The sequence below is a fragment of the Sus scrofa genome, chromosome 1 (genome assembly GCF_054392235.1).
Source record: "Sus scrofa isolate SSC_HxYL_T2T_F1_AM1 chromosome 1, Sscrofa_HxYL_maternal_Yorkshire_Landrace_v2.0, whole genome shotgun sequence".
In the NCBI taxonomy this organism is placed as follows: domain Eukaryota; kingdom Metazoa; phylum Chordata; class Mammalia; order Artiodactyla; family Suidae; genus Sus; species Sus scrofa.
This window is the reverse complement of record NC_139383.1, coordinates 191192441-191208420: the sequence shown is the minus strand read 5'-3', so window position 1 is coordinate 191208420 and position 15980 is coordinate 191192441. Positions and strand designations below refer to the sequence as shown.

Sequence of the window (15980 nt, the reverse complement as noted above, 5' to 3'; positions counted from 1 at the left end):
TCATTATTTCAAAACAAAAAATATATATATAAAAAGCAAGAGATGTCCAGAGACTTGGTATCTATGTAAATGCAGTGACCGCCTATAATTTTTAAAATTATGTATCTCTGAATTTCAGCAGAGTGAATGAGTTTTCAGGCAGGGGGATTGGTGATTTCTGAGGACTTAAGGATAAAGATTCAAACCTTATGATGGTGTTTGCACGTTCCCTGCTTGTTATTATAACTCAACATACATTAAAATAACTAGTTTATATAAGAATTTATGTTTCTCTTCTCTTGTTTACTGCTTTTATGGCATGTATGAGCATGATCCTGGAAATCCTTCCAACTTATTTTGCTTCGTGTTTACAGCTTTGAAATTTGTGTCCATACTTCATGAGTACTTGGATAGGAGTTTTTCAAATTTATCTGTTTGCATCATACCAAATTTTATTGATAATTGTGCTTTGTATTATTATAGGTTTATTTAAATATATTTACTATTGTGGCTTGCTTTTTAGTCATCAATTTTCACTGAAATACTGATATTTGTATTATGTTATGTTCCTTTGTTGTGTTTTGTCGCCTGCTATATATCTATTCACTGATGATAATAGGTTTCTTTTTTGCCATCTGATTTTATGCCTTTTTCAACATTAGTAGAATATTACTATATTTCTAGAATATATGAATTCTTCCTGAATTTCTGTATAAAACAACAAAGGTTTCTCCCTATGAAACCACTTTAAAATCACTTTCAAAACATGTACTTAAATTCTGCCCCTCCAAAAAAAATTTATTTTTAAAACTGTAATGTAATGAGATAAACCCTGTGTTTCTAATGCACCAGCAAGTGTGGTAATTACCATCAAAGTAAGGAGAATAGCGCCACACATTTGCATTAAAAATGTGTTCTGAAGGTGGCATTAGCCATAGTCTAACTTTGTTCTCACCAATGCCAGGTATTCTAATTTTGGATTCAGAAAATATGAACAATACATTCATGACATACGTAAGTGGGACGCTCTTGCTAACAATATTAGTGGATTGCAATACTTGACACAGAACGTCTGCAGACCAGCTCAGATCCACCTGCGGAGGTTTGTGCATCAACTTTGGCTCACTACAGATGTTCAGTAATATGTGCGAGTGGATGATCATTCAGGATGTTCTGTTTTCATAATTTATTTAACAATTTTTGCCACAAGAATAAAACCTTGCCAGGGGGAGTTCCCATCGTGGCATAGCAGAAATGAATCTAAGAACCATGAGGTTACAGGTTTGATCCCTGGCCTCGCTCAGTGGGTTAAGGATCTGGTGTTGCCATGAGCTGTGTTGTAGGTCGCAGATGTGGCTCGGATCTGGTGTTGCTGTAGCTGTGGCATAGGCCAGCGGCTGTAGCTCTGATTAGACACCTAGCCTGGTAACTTCCATGGGCCATGGAAGTGGCCCTAAAAAGACGAAACAAAACAAAACAAAAAACCCTTGCCAGGAATTCAGGAGGTAGGCCAGTGTGGTTATCTGTCACAATAATTGAGGATGTGATACATGTTCTTTAAGAATCTTGCAGGGCAGATGCACCAGTGTAGAACTGCTGTGTAAACTAGCCAACGCAGATATTTTCTCAGGACTATATGACTCTGACAAGTCACTGGAAATACCTTTTTAAAAATAATAACCTTGTGCTGGTGTTTGGCTGTGCTTTCTGAAGTCTAGTTTAGGATGTGGTCATTCTACATGTGGTACTATAACACAGAACCACCTCATAAAAAGGTGACTCCTTGCTAATTAAAAGACTGGTGTGCTAGGGGAAGTATTTGGTAGGCATTTGGTAAGAGGTGGTTGAATGCAGCGTGAATGAATGTGATTCTGCACTTTTGGTCCTTTCGATTTCCTAAATGGGAAGCTATTAAACTAACAGCAATTAAGTTTAATCTTAGCATTGTAAGTTTTAAATAATCCTGGAAATAGTAAGATAATTTCAGTAATGTGAAGGACCATGAACAAATAGCAGTTATAACAATTACTACTATTGATAATGAGCTAGAAAATTATTTCTATAAATGTGTTAGAAGAGTATGTAAGAAACTATCATATAAGAACAATGTTTGCACAACTGTTTTATTCAAAGACATTTCTTCCCCAGAGGCAACCGCTCTGATGCCAGCCGTCTGGAGAACAGCATGGCCAGCAGACAGACATCCCAGACTGAAGGCACATCAAATTATAAGATTCAGGTTGGAATGGAAAAATAATACAGAGAGCCAACTTTCAAAACTGCCTAAGGAAACACTGAGGCAAAGTAGAACATTTTGGCACACAGAAGGATTTAGCCACAGTCCTACAATGCCTCATGAAAATGGAGCTTTTGATGGGCAACTCAAAGATGCCACCTTTCATTTCTCTTTCTTTCAGGCTAGCCACTTTGGCAAACTCGCAACTTATGGGTAACTGTAAACCAGTTACACGAGTCAATACATGTTTAGACATTTGAGTAAAATGTGACAGAGAACAAATCTGTTAAAAAGTGCCATTCTATATCTGCATGATTTCTCTTAAACTCTCTCCCTTAGTTCTTTCATTGCAAAATGTATCGTTAAAGAACGAGAGCTGTATAGTACCAGAATGGAAGAAGGCAGAGTACTTTTTTGTCCCAATAAAGGGCTTCTGTTGAAGGCCTGCCCTCTGCTCTGGCTGTTATGGCTCCTCAACTCCAGAGAAGAAAGAAAGGCCTTGTGGGAGCCCTGTCTTCACAGAATTTATTCAAAACACATTGAAGCCATTAGGTAATTGCACAATATGAAGAGGTCTGTGTGCTCACTATTGGGTTGAAATTCATAAGTAACAGTGAAATTACAGGATTCTGGAATCCATGTATTAATACGTGCCTGCAGCTGTCTGTTCTGTTGTATAAAGAAAAGACAATTTAAAACATATATTAAAAACAATGTTGATGATTGAGAAATTTGGGATTCCATTTACGATATTAACTCCCATAGTTAAATAAAAGGTATCTGAGATTAAATGCCATAGATACAGGGGGAAAAATAGTTTGCTTTTCTTTTTTCTTTTTTTTAAGGCCTGCACCTGTGGCATATGGAGGTTTCAAGGCTAGGGGTCAAATTAGAGCTATTTGGAGCCAAAGCTGCTGGCCTACACCACAGCCACAGCAGTGTGGGATCCAAGCCACCTCTGCGACCCACACCACAGCTCATAGCAACACCAGATAACTCTACCCACTCATCAAGGCCAGGGATTGAACCTGCGTCCTCATGGAAACTAGTCAGATACGTTTCTGCTGAGCCATGATGGGAACTCTTAATTTGCTTTTCAAACTTGCCAGTTCCATAAAACTGGATACAAGTTATGTTATCCTTTTAAAAAGTAATTTTAAAGCCCTTTGAGAACAACTATGTTGAAAAGCTTGTTACACGTCGTCGCCATCTCATCACCCCAGGCACAATGCAGAAAAGCCACAGTAAATCAAGCAAATGTCTAGACTCGGTGGTGTACTCAATGCTAGGCTTATAAGTAAAAAAGTCGGAAATGTCTTCATACTACTTTGTGTTAACTACAAAGCAAATACCTAAAGACCTGGTGATTATCTATTAGGAAAGAATATCTACTAGCTTCTGCTTCTGGAGATCCCTGTCTCTACCTCCCCCCCCCCACCTGCCCCCCCCACCCCCGCCCCTTTTAACAATATGAGTAGCTTTGGAATCTTAAAACGTTAGTCATACCTCTGTTTAAGAGATAATTACATACTATTAGTTTATAGTGTTTGAAAACATTCTGGTGCTTTCAGTATTTTTAGAAACTGGTTCCTCATTCAGAAGAGGATTTCATTATTACTAAAGTTTTTAATAATTTATAATTAATTTTTTTTCTTTTTACAGCTGCACCTGCAGCATATGGAAGTTCTTAGGCTAGGGGTTGAATTGGAGCTGCAGCTGAGGCCCTACACCACAGCCACAGGAACAATGGATCTGAGCCACATCTGCAACCTACACCATAGTTGCGGCAAGGCTGTATCCTTAACCCACTGAGTGAGGCCAGGGCTCAGACCCACAACCTCAGAGAGAAAACATTAGGCCCTTATCGTACTGAGCCACAATAGGAACTCATAATTTATAATTAAATTCTTTAGTTGTGGTTTTGAAGAGCTTCACTTCAGTACTATGCAATATTTCTCTCTAATTGTATAACAATATAACATTCCAATAATATAGACATCTATTTTTTCCTTTAATGTAAATAGGGGAAATTAAACAGGAAGATATAAAGGAACATTTCTCAATGCACAGAGGTGAGCAGGAACTTCAGAAAGTGTGAGGGTTACTGCCTTTCAGGTGAACACAGGATTTAGCCTTTTTTCTCAGTGTATATATTCAGCACCCATAGAGTCCACAGTTCACCAAGGAGGTGCTCTAGCATGAGCCTGGGATTCCCAATCCTCTTGACAATTTCTAATAATCAGCTTCACATCAGTGGATAAATTAAACTAGCAGCTGTAAGCCCAGGGGGTAAAAGGACATTTTTGTAATGAGACTGGAAGAGACTAAGTCACAAACATATTAAAAGACAAACCTTTCAGTTTTCCATCGAAGTTTGGATTGGTAGCTACTTTTAAGCCAGGATGAGGTAGCAGAAAACAGGAAATTTTGGTGAAACAGGAATGTATGTGTTTTCGAACATTCTGTAGTTCTTCATGCTGGTTCCCTGAGACCTGCGGTAAATCATTCTGAAGTTTAAACTACTTTCAACATAAATTGAACTCCAAAAGAATTCTGTGGCATTGACATTTGCTATGCCTATCTGGTCACAATGATAAAAAATGTTATGACAGGACTGATACTAAATAAAGTTTCAGGTAAATTTGCCACACAGCCATATCTAAATAGAGCAATAATATGGCATTATTATTACAATTAACAAATGTCGACTCATGCTGACTCAGATGAGCCTTCCCATTTTTTTTTTTTAACAAATCAGTGGAATTTTATTCTAGCTAGTTTCTACAAATTCAAATTTTCATTCAAAGTGCTCACAGGAGACACGAATAGATCGTAAGATATTCCTACCTTCTTTTTAGGAAGAACTTGACAGCCTCTTGTCACCTGGTATGTATATATTTAAATTCTAGAAAGGCATCTGGAAAGTTGGGTGTTTACTTAAAGCTAAAGTGCACCCTTTTTTTACACATGTCATTTGAAAGTTAATAGTACAAATAAACTACACTAAAAAGAACCATAAACCTAAAAAGGTAAGCTTAGGGATCCTGATTATCAGGGGGATAATCAAAAACTAAACTAAGGAGTTCCCATGGTGACACAGTGGAAATGAATCCGACTAGGAACAATGAGGATGCAGGTTTGATCCCTGGCCTCGCTCAGGGGGTTAAGGATCCAGCGTTGCTGTGAGCTGTGGCATAGGTCACAGATTCACCTTGGACCTGGTGTTGCTGTGGCTATGATGTAGCCTGGCAGCTGTAGCTCTGATTAGACCCCTAGTCTGGGAACCTCCATATGCCGCGCCAGTACCGCCATAAAACAAACCAAAAAAACCAAAACTAAACTAAACTTTGGGGATTTCAAAAACTAAATATTTCTGTTTAATTAACTTTAAACCTCTACTAAAACATGAATCCAGATAGTTCTGTCAATCTTGAACTGATTTAATTTTTCCAATTAAAAGTTTTATCTTTAGGAATAAATCATTGTTTTATAGATATCTACAAAAGAACTTATTCTGTATCATAATTATTGACAATATTTAAAATTATAACTTTGACAGTACTTTATTAAGAATCAATATTATTTTATTCATAGAGATACTATGAAGGTCAAATGAGATTGTTGCAACTAAGTATCTATTCAGCAAAAGTAATTTTAGATTACTAATTGGGCAATTTCATGCATATAAATAGCCAACAAACCTTGAGGCGTTTTTCCAAGAATTTGGAGCCCCCGTCAGCTCCATATGAAAATTCGTATGGGAAACTCCAATCTCGAACAAGAAATATCAGACTCTAAGAAACAATAAGAAGAAAGGATTGATAAGCGGATTTTTCTCTCTCAGATTTTCACCGAAACCAATTCAATGATATTACTGTCATTTGAATAGTGTTCTTCTCCACAGAGCAGAATTAAAAAGCAAACAAAAAACATGGGAAAGTTGTTTCTGAGAAGTCTTTCCCCTCTGAGATCATCCTGTTTACATTAAGTGTCAACAGAAGGATACCTGTCCCAAAACTAATTAAAAGTTAACATGGTGCCATTCAGCCAGTGAGGGCTATCTCTGCTAGTTTTTGGGAAGATTTTTATGTAGATTCAAGTTTTATTTGAGGAAAGTTTCCCCTTTTCATCTGTCTGAGTATTTTTCCTCTATAGCATTTGTCCCATGTTCTTCTTCAGGAGTCCCATTAAGCATACATGGTAGGCAGTGGGGTGAGAATCCAGGTTCTGTGGCCTAAAAGTTACATAATCTGTGTGTGGGGAAGGCTCAATAGGAAGAAGGTACAAAAATGGGCTTGAAAGTTAAAAATTATTTAGAATGAGAAAAATAACAAATTCTAGAAAACCGACAAATACCACACACACATTTTCTAAAAATCCAGAAAAATAACTAACATACTTTTGTTATCCTTTTTCCCCCCAGTTTTTGGCTGCAAATGCTTTGATCACTTCTCATTTGACAATTCTGAAATGTTTTCTGTTAGAAAGCTAATTCAGTCTTTCTTCTAACAAGGCCAAAATTTATTATGAAAATGTTTTTACTATTAATAGTTAGAAATGTTTCAGCTCCACAACTTGTTATTTGTAATATCATGTACATTTTTAGTTTCTTCATCTGTCAAATAGAGATAATGCTGGAACCTACCTCAGAGGACTACTTATATATATTATATAAGGCATTTTGAATAGCTTAATGCTATGTAAGCTACTTGATTTTGATTTTAATGGCCACATAGTATTTTAGCACATGAATAGATCAGAGTTTATTTTACCATTCTCCTAGATGTTTTCCAGTTTTTCTATTATTCTAAGAAATGCATTGATAAGCCTCCTTGAAGCCGAATATGTGCTCACTTCAGAAGGATTTTTATCAGGGACTGTTTCTGAAATTAGAACAATCATTAGAGTCATTTGAAAGGCTTTTAAAAGCATAGAATTCTTGGGCTCCACTCCACACCTATGGAAACCAAACTAAGAGTAGCTTTCATTTATTGAGTGCCTATTACAAGCTGGCCACAAGACCAGTAATTATACATATGATATTTCATGCACTCCTGCAACAATCCTGAGAGGTTATAATTTATTATTCATTTTAAAAGAGATATATAAAAGTCACCTCCACCCCCATCAGACATGAAGCAATTTGCCCAAAGCCACACAGCCAGAGTGGAAAAGCTAGAGTTTAAACTGGGGACTTATTAAAAATCCCTGCTGCACTGCTTCAAAGTTATGTGTAAAACATAGTTTATAATCTGAGGCATTAAAGCATTCTTTTATGTTATATTGTTATACTTCAAATTTTAGTTTCTGAAAAAACATAGGAAGTTGAGAAAAAAATCACTACTTTTATTCAATTAGGTATCTTTAAATGTTCTAGGAGTTTACATCTCTGGGTTTCTAACTGAATCTTCTAGACTTGCCCATTAAAATTTATTGATATCTCTTAATGCTCTTTTAAACCACAGGTTCCTTTTCCATCCCTTTCCCCCCTTACAGTTTATCTGTTGAAGAACCTAGGAGGCTGACCTGTAGAGATTCCCATAACCTGGACCTTGCTGATTACATATTCACAGGACAGCTCCACATGGTTTTCTATCCTTTGGATTCCCTACAAATTGGCAACTGGATACAGCGGCTTGATCCGACTTTGGTTTTATTCTTTTGGCAAGACTATAGGAAGGAGAGTGTTCTTTTATCAGGAGGGACATACTACATGATTATTTCTCCTTTGATTAAGCTGTCATCTTTGCTTAACTGAAGCTCATTCTTCAGTAGATTTCTCATTAAGAGGTCATGGGAACAAATATCCTTTGCATTCTTACATGCTGCTTAGTTTGAGCCTTTTACACATGAAAGTCAATTTTGCTGGATATAAAAATCCTTGGCTCCTATCTTCTTTCCTTAGACAGGTATATTTCTTAGTCTGCATCATGAATATTTCTTGTTTCACTATGGTAGAAGCCCTCCCCTCCCTCCCCTTTGCCCCTCCGTATGTGTGTGTTTTCTGTGGATTCCTATGGGGAGATGAGAGATTCTTGAGAGAATTTAAAAATATACATATACACTATCTTTAAACAGTCCACTATCTTAAGATAGATGTCCATTCTTATCAACATTTTTGTCAAAATATGATAATTTGTATTTAGAACATTTCTACCTAAAACGTGCATTTTGAAAATAAAGGTTAGCTAAGAAGCAACTTTTGCAAAATAGAGGTTCATGAACCAGGATAAATAAAAACAAGTATGTGGATTTAGCTATTTTTTGCATTTTTCTAGGAGAGTTTATTCTCATTCCTTGCCCTTTTTCACTAGCCCTCTTCCAAGTCAACATAATGAGGAGCATGTGTAGAATAGGATCAAATATGAAGTCTTATTTACTTAAGCTGACAATCCAGATTCTATCTACCTATAGCATCAAGTTCCAAGTTCTCTAACTAATGCTCTCATCCAGTGATGTGGTCGTGTAAACTAGTTCTCCAAAGACAACATGGAAACTGGGGCAAATGATGGACCTACAGTGTGCATATCCTACAAATGATCATATTTTTCAAATCATGAAAAATATTATAATCTTTGTTATTTTCCCTTTGGGTACTATATCTTTTAAAAAGTTATTAAAAGGAGTGCTATAGCACTACTATTAGTAATAGTGAAAAATGGAAAAAATCCAAATGTTCAACAATTGGAAATGGCTATATAAATTATGGCATATTAATATAATAATATATTACATAACTATTAATATTAAAAATATGTGGAATATATCAATAACATGTATTGATTATGTCAGCATAGAAAAGCTTGTATGAAATAATATTATTTGAAATAAAATGCTAAATTTATGTGCACATCCTTTATAAATATATGAAAGTACTCCCAAACTCCCAAGAAAAAACTGTTCTAAAGCCATGCAGCCAGTAAATACCTGAAATGGTTTTAACCTATTTCATCTATCAATTTCAGTTTTAATTTTAGTTCTATGTAATAAGTAAATACTAGAACTTGTTTTAAACCCATATAATAAATTAACAACTCATCTAATAATTAAATAGCAGCTTCAACCAAGAGCCAACTGAAAGCCACCGGAGACAGCTTCATACTTTACAAGTCAGTCAAGTAGCAGAAGACTCACTGTGGAAAATTAACTGAGGCTGGTGTTAATCCATTTCTCGCCTTTATAACCAACACAAAACATGGCTTCTGTATTCAACAAAAAATCATTTAAAAAACTGATGTCAACCCACTCTTAATCTCTGTAAACCATGCAAATCCAAAACAAACAGGCCCCTGTACCCTACATATAATCATTAGTTTGCTTTATTCAATAAGATTATGCCTCACAAGTATAACTCTTTAGTTAACCAATAAATTGTTTGGTTTTTGTATCAGATTTTGAGTGATGGTCTCATACTTCAACAATTCTGGAAGTCCCACTGAGATAGTTTTGAATGCCCTCACTGGGCAGCCTTCCCTAGGACCCTCAGACTAACATGTGCACTCTCCTTGGCTCCAAATTCCACCTGTCCTTTTTTTTTTTTGTCTTTTTTTTTTGCCTTTTCTAAGGCTGCTCCCACAGTATATGGAGGTTCCCAGGCTAGGGGTCTAATTGGAGCTGTAGCTGCTGGCCTACACCACAGTCACAGCAACGGGGGATCCGGGCTGCATCTGCAACCTGCACCACCGCTCAGGGCAACACTGGATCATTAACCCCCTGAGCAAGGGCAGGGATCAAACCCGCAACCTCATGGTTCCTAGTCAGATTCGTTAACCACTGAGCCATGACGGGAGCTCCATCCACCTGTCCTTCAAATTTACTTCTGGGTGAATCTGTCTCAACAATGATTTGACCTGAGTTTTGATTTGTTTCACTGAGCTCTTGTTGCTGATTAATTTGTTATCCTTGGATTTTTGTTATAAAGACTCCATGGATCTTTATAGGGGTCATCAGTTCTAAATCTTTATAGGGTAATTCAACCTTTAGGTTTGGAAGTGTACTCATTTGATAAATAATTATAACTAATTTTTGGACAAGGTTAGTAGACCTTCTGGTTTAGAGGTATAATATTCAGTAAATATTTTTGTCACTAATCAGTTCATGGTTTTGCTGCTTGCTTTGCCTTCTTTTTTGGAAAATTCGTACAAACTCTTGTCTCATTTTTTTTTTTTTTTTTTGTCTTTTTGGCATTTCTTGGGCCGCTCCTGCGGCATATGGAGGTTCCCAGGCTAGGGGTCTAATCGGAGCTGTAGCCACCAGCCTATGCCAGAGCCACAGCAACGCAGGATCCGAGCCACGTCTGCAGCCTACACCACACCTCACAGCAACGCTGGATCGTTAACCCACTGAGCAAGGGCAGGGATCGAACCTGCAACCTCATGGTTCCTAGTCGAATTCGTTAACCACTGCGCCACAATGGGAACTCCTGTATTTTTGCTTTGTCTTGAATTGTGTCACCCAATGTATAAAGAAGTGCTCTATAAAGGACAGAGGCAAAGGCCTAAGAAGTCCTCAGATTAATCAAGATGTCCCAAAGACCAACAGTTGGAGGTCTGTTAAACTGGCAACAAATTTATGCAGAAGTAATTAGTCAAATTTTGCCTTGGGTCCTCTACAAAACTTTAAAGAGGACACTCTCAGTCTTATCAATTTATGAGTCACTTTGTTTAGTCCTATAATGCAGGATCAATGATTGTCAGCTTATTGATTATACAGCACTATTCTAAACTCTGCTTGCTTGGGGAACCAGATACTTTTCATAAGCACTCAATCTGACCAACTTTGTTACAGTTTTGTGTATATCAAAATTGCAACCTCCCCCTGGAAGAATTTCTGCTTTCTATTTTTATTGCACTATAATCCTAATATTTGCACTCACAATTATGAATGACCTTTTAAAAATAACACTTTTATTTTTAGAATAACATTGTGTTGAGCTTTGGACATGGCAAAATAATTATTAACAGTTCAGAGGTACTCTATAAAAATGAAGAGAAAATATCAAATGGTCATTGGTTAGCTTCTTTAATTAGTAAACTGAGGTTGACTCCAAAAGCCTCTCAATTTGACTCTCTAACCTTCTGAAACTTACCTTCCTGTATCTCTCCACACAATTTTATCTTCACCAATCACTTCACTCCTTCGATTCCTTCTGCTGCTTCCTTTGACTTCCTAAACCATTTCCTTAGGGATTTTTGCAGAAAAAAAAGTAGTCACATTGCCCCAAACTACTTAAAATTGCTAGACCAGGAGTTCCCTTCGTGGCGCAGTGGTTGACGAATCCGACTAGGAACCATGAGGTTGCGGGTTCGATCCCTGCCCTTGCTCAGTGGGTTAACGATCCGGCGTTGCCGTGAGCTGTGGTGTAGGTTGCCGACGCGGCTCGGATCCCGCGTTGCTGTGGCTCTGGCGTAGGCCGGTGGCTACAGCTCCGATTAGACCCCTAGCCTGGGAACCTCCATATGCCGCAGAAGTGGCCCAAGAAATAGCAAAAAGACAAAAAAAAAAAAAAAAAAAAAAAAAAAAAAAAAATTGCTAGACCAGAAGGCCATTGTATAGAAGCTGAATTTAAACCATAGTCTAGAGATCAGTTTTAAGGAGTTTCTTTTAGCCCAGGAAGATAAAAATTTGCTGCAGAATTTGGGATTTTGTTAGATACTTACTGTCCTGAACTATCAGTTATTTTCTAGCTAGGTCACTTAATTGTTAGTCTCTTAGGTGGGAAAAAAAATGGTTAAAAGCAGTAGGATAAGCCTGAGGGGAAAAAAGAAAGCAGAAAGCACAACTCTCCCAGACTTCACACAATATTACAAAGTTACAGTAATCAAGAGAGTGTGGTTTTGGCACAAAACAGACATATGGATCAATGGGAACAGACTAGAGAGCCTATTTGCAGCAACATGGATGGACCTAGAAATTATCCTGCTAAATGAAGTTAGTCAAACAGTGAAAGACAAACATCCTATGCTATCGCTTATACGTAGAACCCCCCAAAAAGGATACAAGTGAACTTATTTGCAGAACAGAAACAGATTCACAGACTTTGAAAAACATGGTTACCAAAGGGGACAGGTTGGGGGGAGAGGGAAGGACTGGGGGTTGGGATGGAAATGTTCTAAAATTAGGTTATGATGATGATTGTACAACTATAGATATAATAAAATTCATTGGATTAAAAAATATTCAAAATATTAAAAACAAAAACAAGAAACAACAAAACCCTGGACACCTATGGTCAATTAATCTTTGATAAAGGAGACAAGATTATAAAATGGGAACAAGATAGTTTCTTCAGCAAGTGGTGCTGGGAAAACTGGAGAGCTGCATGTAAAGCAATGAAACTAAAACACACCCTCACACCATGCACAAAAAATAAATTCAAAATGGCTTAAAGACTTAAACATAAGACAAGACACCATTAAACTCCTAGATGAGAATGTAGGCAAAACAGTCTCTGATACAAATGGTACAAATATTTTCTTGGTCAGTCTCCCAAGGAAATAGAAACAAAACCAAAAATAAACAAATGTGATCTAATCAAACTTACAAGCTTCTGCACAACAACAACAAAAAACCATTAGGAGAAAATAGTTGCAAATGATACTACTGACAAGGGCTTAATCTCCAAAATATATAAACAACTCATACAATTCAACACCACCAACAAAAACAACCCAAATGGAAAACGGGCAGAAGACCTGAAAAGACATTTCTCCAAAGAAGACATACAAACAGCCAGTAGGCACATGAAAATATGTTCAACATCACTTATTAGAGATTATTATTATTAGACACAATTATTAGAGAAATGCAAATGACAAACTACAATGAGGTACCACCTCACACCTGCTAGAATGGGCATCATTAATAAATCAACAAATAAAAAATGCTGGAAGAGGGTGTGGAGAAAAGGGAATCCTCCTATAGTGTTGATGGGAATGTAAATTGGTACAACTATGAAGAACAGCATGGAGGTTCCTCAGAAAACTGAATATAGAACTACCATATGACATAGTAATCCCACTCTTGGGCATATATCTGGACAAAACTACAATTCGAAAAGATACATGTGCCTGTATGTTCATAGCAGCACTATTCACAATAGCCAAGACATGGAAACAACCTAAATGGCCATCGAAAGATGAATGGATTAAGAAGTTGTGGTACATATACACAATGGAATACTACTCAGCCATAAAAAAGAACAAAATAATGCCATTCACAGCAACATGGATGCAACTAGAGATTCTCATACTAAGTGAAATAAGTGAGAAAGAGGAAGACAAATACCATGTTATATTATGTATGTGTGTAATCTAAAATATGGCACAAGTGAACCTGTCTATAAAACAGAAACAGACTCAGACACAGAGAACAGACTTTTGGTTGCCAAGGGGGAGAGGGACAGAATGGGATGGATTGGGAATTTACGGTTAGTAGATGCAAACTATTACATTTAGAATGGATAAGCAATGAGGTCCCTCTGTATAGCATAGGGAACTATATCCAATGACTTGTGACAGAACATGATAGAAGATAATATGAGAAAAAGAATACACGGGTCACTTTGCTGTGAAATTAAATTAAATTAAAAATAAATAAATTAAAATAAATTTAAAAAATTTTTTAAATAAATTTAAGGGAGTTCCCATTGTGGGTCAGTGGGTTACAAACCTACTGAATTAAGGATCTGGTGTTGCCATGAGCTGTGGTGTAGGTTGCAGACACGGCTTGGATCCCGCATTGCTGCAGTTGTGATGTAGGCTGGCGGCTGGCAGTTCCAATTTGACCCCTGGCCTGGGAACTTCCATATGCCGCAGGTGCAGCCCTAAAAAGAAAAAAAAAAATTTAAAAAGCAGTAGGATAACAAAGACCAGAATAACATTGAAATAACCCAGCTCATCATAAAAAAATAATAAAGTTTTAATGGTCTTTCAAGGGCAAGAAAAATAGAAAATATACCACAGAGGCCACTTCAGAAGACTTTCCCTTTGAGATGAATTGGACATTGATTCCAAATTATGACCAAAATAAGGATGAATCAATAGGAAACTTTAAAAATAGACCAGGAAAATTTTAAACAATACTCCAGGGAACTTTAGTTCTGAAATAAATAGGAAATATTAGTGCTGACATAAAGGGAACCTTGTCTTCTCTTTTTAAAATGGGCTCTGACGTAAAATACAGGAATCAGAAAAAAAAACTTGCATGAGAAATTATCAACTTAAAAATTTCCACTTTATGGTTGTCTTTTCAGAGGGGCCTGGATAGTTAACAAGGTAGAAATTTCTAAAAATTATGGGCCTTTTGGATACTGCAAGCAGAAAATCCACTGGAAGAACCAAAGTTTCATATTAGCTAAAGATACCTACAGTGTATATGATTCAAAAAGAAGAGACTGAAGAGTATCTTTTAGAGAAAGTCTTCAAGGAATATAAACATAAAAATTAGGGAGGAATCTATAAGAGTCCAGATTAAACCCTTCCAAATTACTGTATATCAATATATAAAAGATCTTATATATATATAAGATTAGGTCATGGCACATATTAAAACAACAACAGGTCTACATCATAGACTCGTTGCTTTTTATGGCCTATTCCTTGATCCAGTAGCCAAGGCTTATCCTCCTTGCCTCAGAGCAGTTGCAGCCTTGTCTAACTATTTGAAGCATCTACAGGCTGTGTATTAAGACAACCTTCAAATTCTATGGCACCACACACAAACAGTATTGCTAACTGAAAATGCCTCACATTTTTTTTTTTTTTGGTTAGTCTTAAGTAATGCAAGGTGGGTTTTTTTTTAACTCCCGAATAATGTAATATTTTCAAATCAGAAGCTCTACCACCTGTATCCACTGAAAAAGAATTTCATGATGGTGTTTCTGTAGTTCAAGAAAGGGCCATGCCCAGTATAAATATTTTGGACACTCTCACACCAATTTATGACTTAATAGTGTTTGTTTATTAGTCTTACCTTAAACATGTAAACAGGTAATACTAGGCTGGATAGCTATACTAAACCTTAAATCCAGGTCTTCCAATTTTGAGTACAAAGAGTTTACTTGTACACAAACTGTATACAAAATATGCATATACATATGCACATAATACCTAAATATGCATATAACACCACAGTTAGCAAACATTAATTGAACCTCTGCTGTAAAAAAGTAGGTACTCTAAACTAGAAGAAGTAAACTACGAAGCTCTTAAGATATAATGTAGTTAGTGGGAAGGGATGTGCACATTCAAATACAGGGTCACAAACCATAGCTCAATAAGTGCCTAGGATTAAGAGGAAGAAGAGAGGCATTAGGGGGTGGTGGTGAAGTGCAAGGGCTTTGAGCCTGTGGCCTGGGTTGAAGGCCTGCTCTGCAAGTTAAAGATATACCTCCCACGGACAAGTTTCTTAACTACTCTAAGCCTTGTTGTTTCCTCATTAGTTAGAAAATAGCAATAAAAGAATAAAGAAGGAGTAACAACATTACTTATTTTATGCGACTATAACCATTATTCATTTGAAGCATGAAACATATATATCCAGCACAGTGCCAAGCACAAAAATAAGTGATCAATAAATTGTTATTTTTTTATGTAGGTTTTCTAGACATTTCATGTCCTATATATGGACGCTGGAGAATCCTGGCCCAAACCACTGACTTCATTTTGTATAGCCAAATGACTATTTTATTCTGATTTCACACAACTCTCAGATTACCTACATTGCCCTCTGGACAGAACATGGGATAAGGAAGCTTTCTCAGACA

General features: G+C 36.7%; 1 protein-coding gene and 1 long non-coding RNA gene across 3 annotated transcripts in view; one reads left to right on the top strand and one right to left on the bottom strand.

Annotated features, from left to right (window-relative positions):
- The window catches only part of ATL1 (atlastin GTPase 1), an 88974-nt gene that overhangs the window by 8907 nt on the left and 64087 nt on the right, over positions 1-15980 (bottom strand). For both annotated transcript variants that reach the window (XM_013993393.3, XM_013993394.3), the window contains exons 7-8: positions 5917-6009; positions 4569-4707 (exon numbers count right to left, since the gene is read on the bottom strand). In XM_013993393.3, the coding sequence (XP_013848847.1) occupies positions 4569-4707; positions 5917-6009 (232 nt within the window). The remainder of the gene's footprint in view (positions 1-4568; positions 4708-5916; positions 6010-15980) is intronic.
- Positions 944-2497, top strand: LOC146406924 (uncharacterized). The gene is made up of 2 exons (XR_014818678.1): positions 944-1081; positions 2128-2497. It is a non-coding gene; the product is annotated as an uncharacterized LOC146406924 (long non-coding RNA).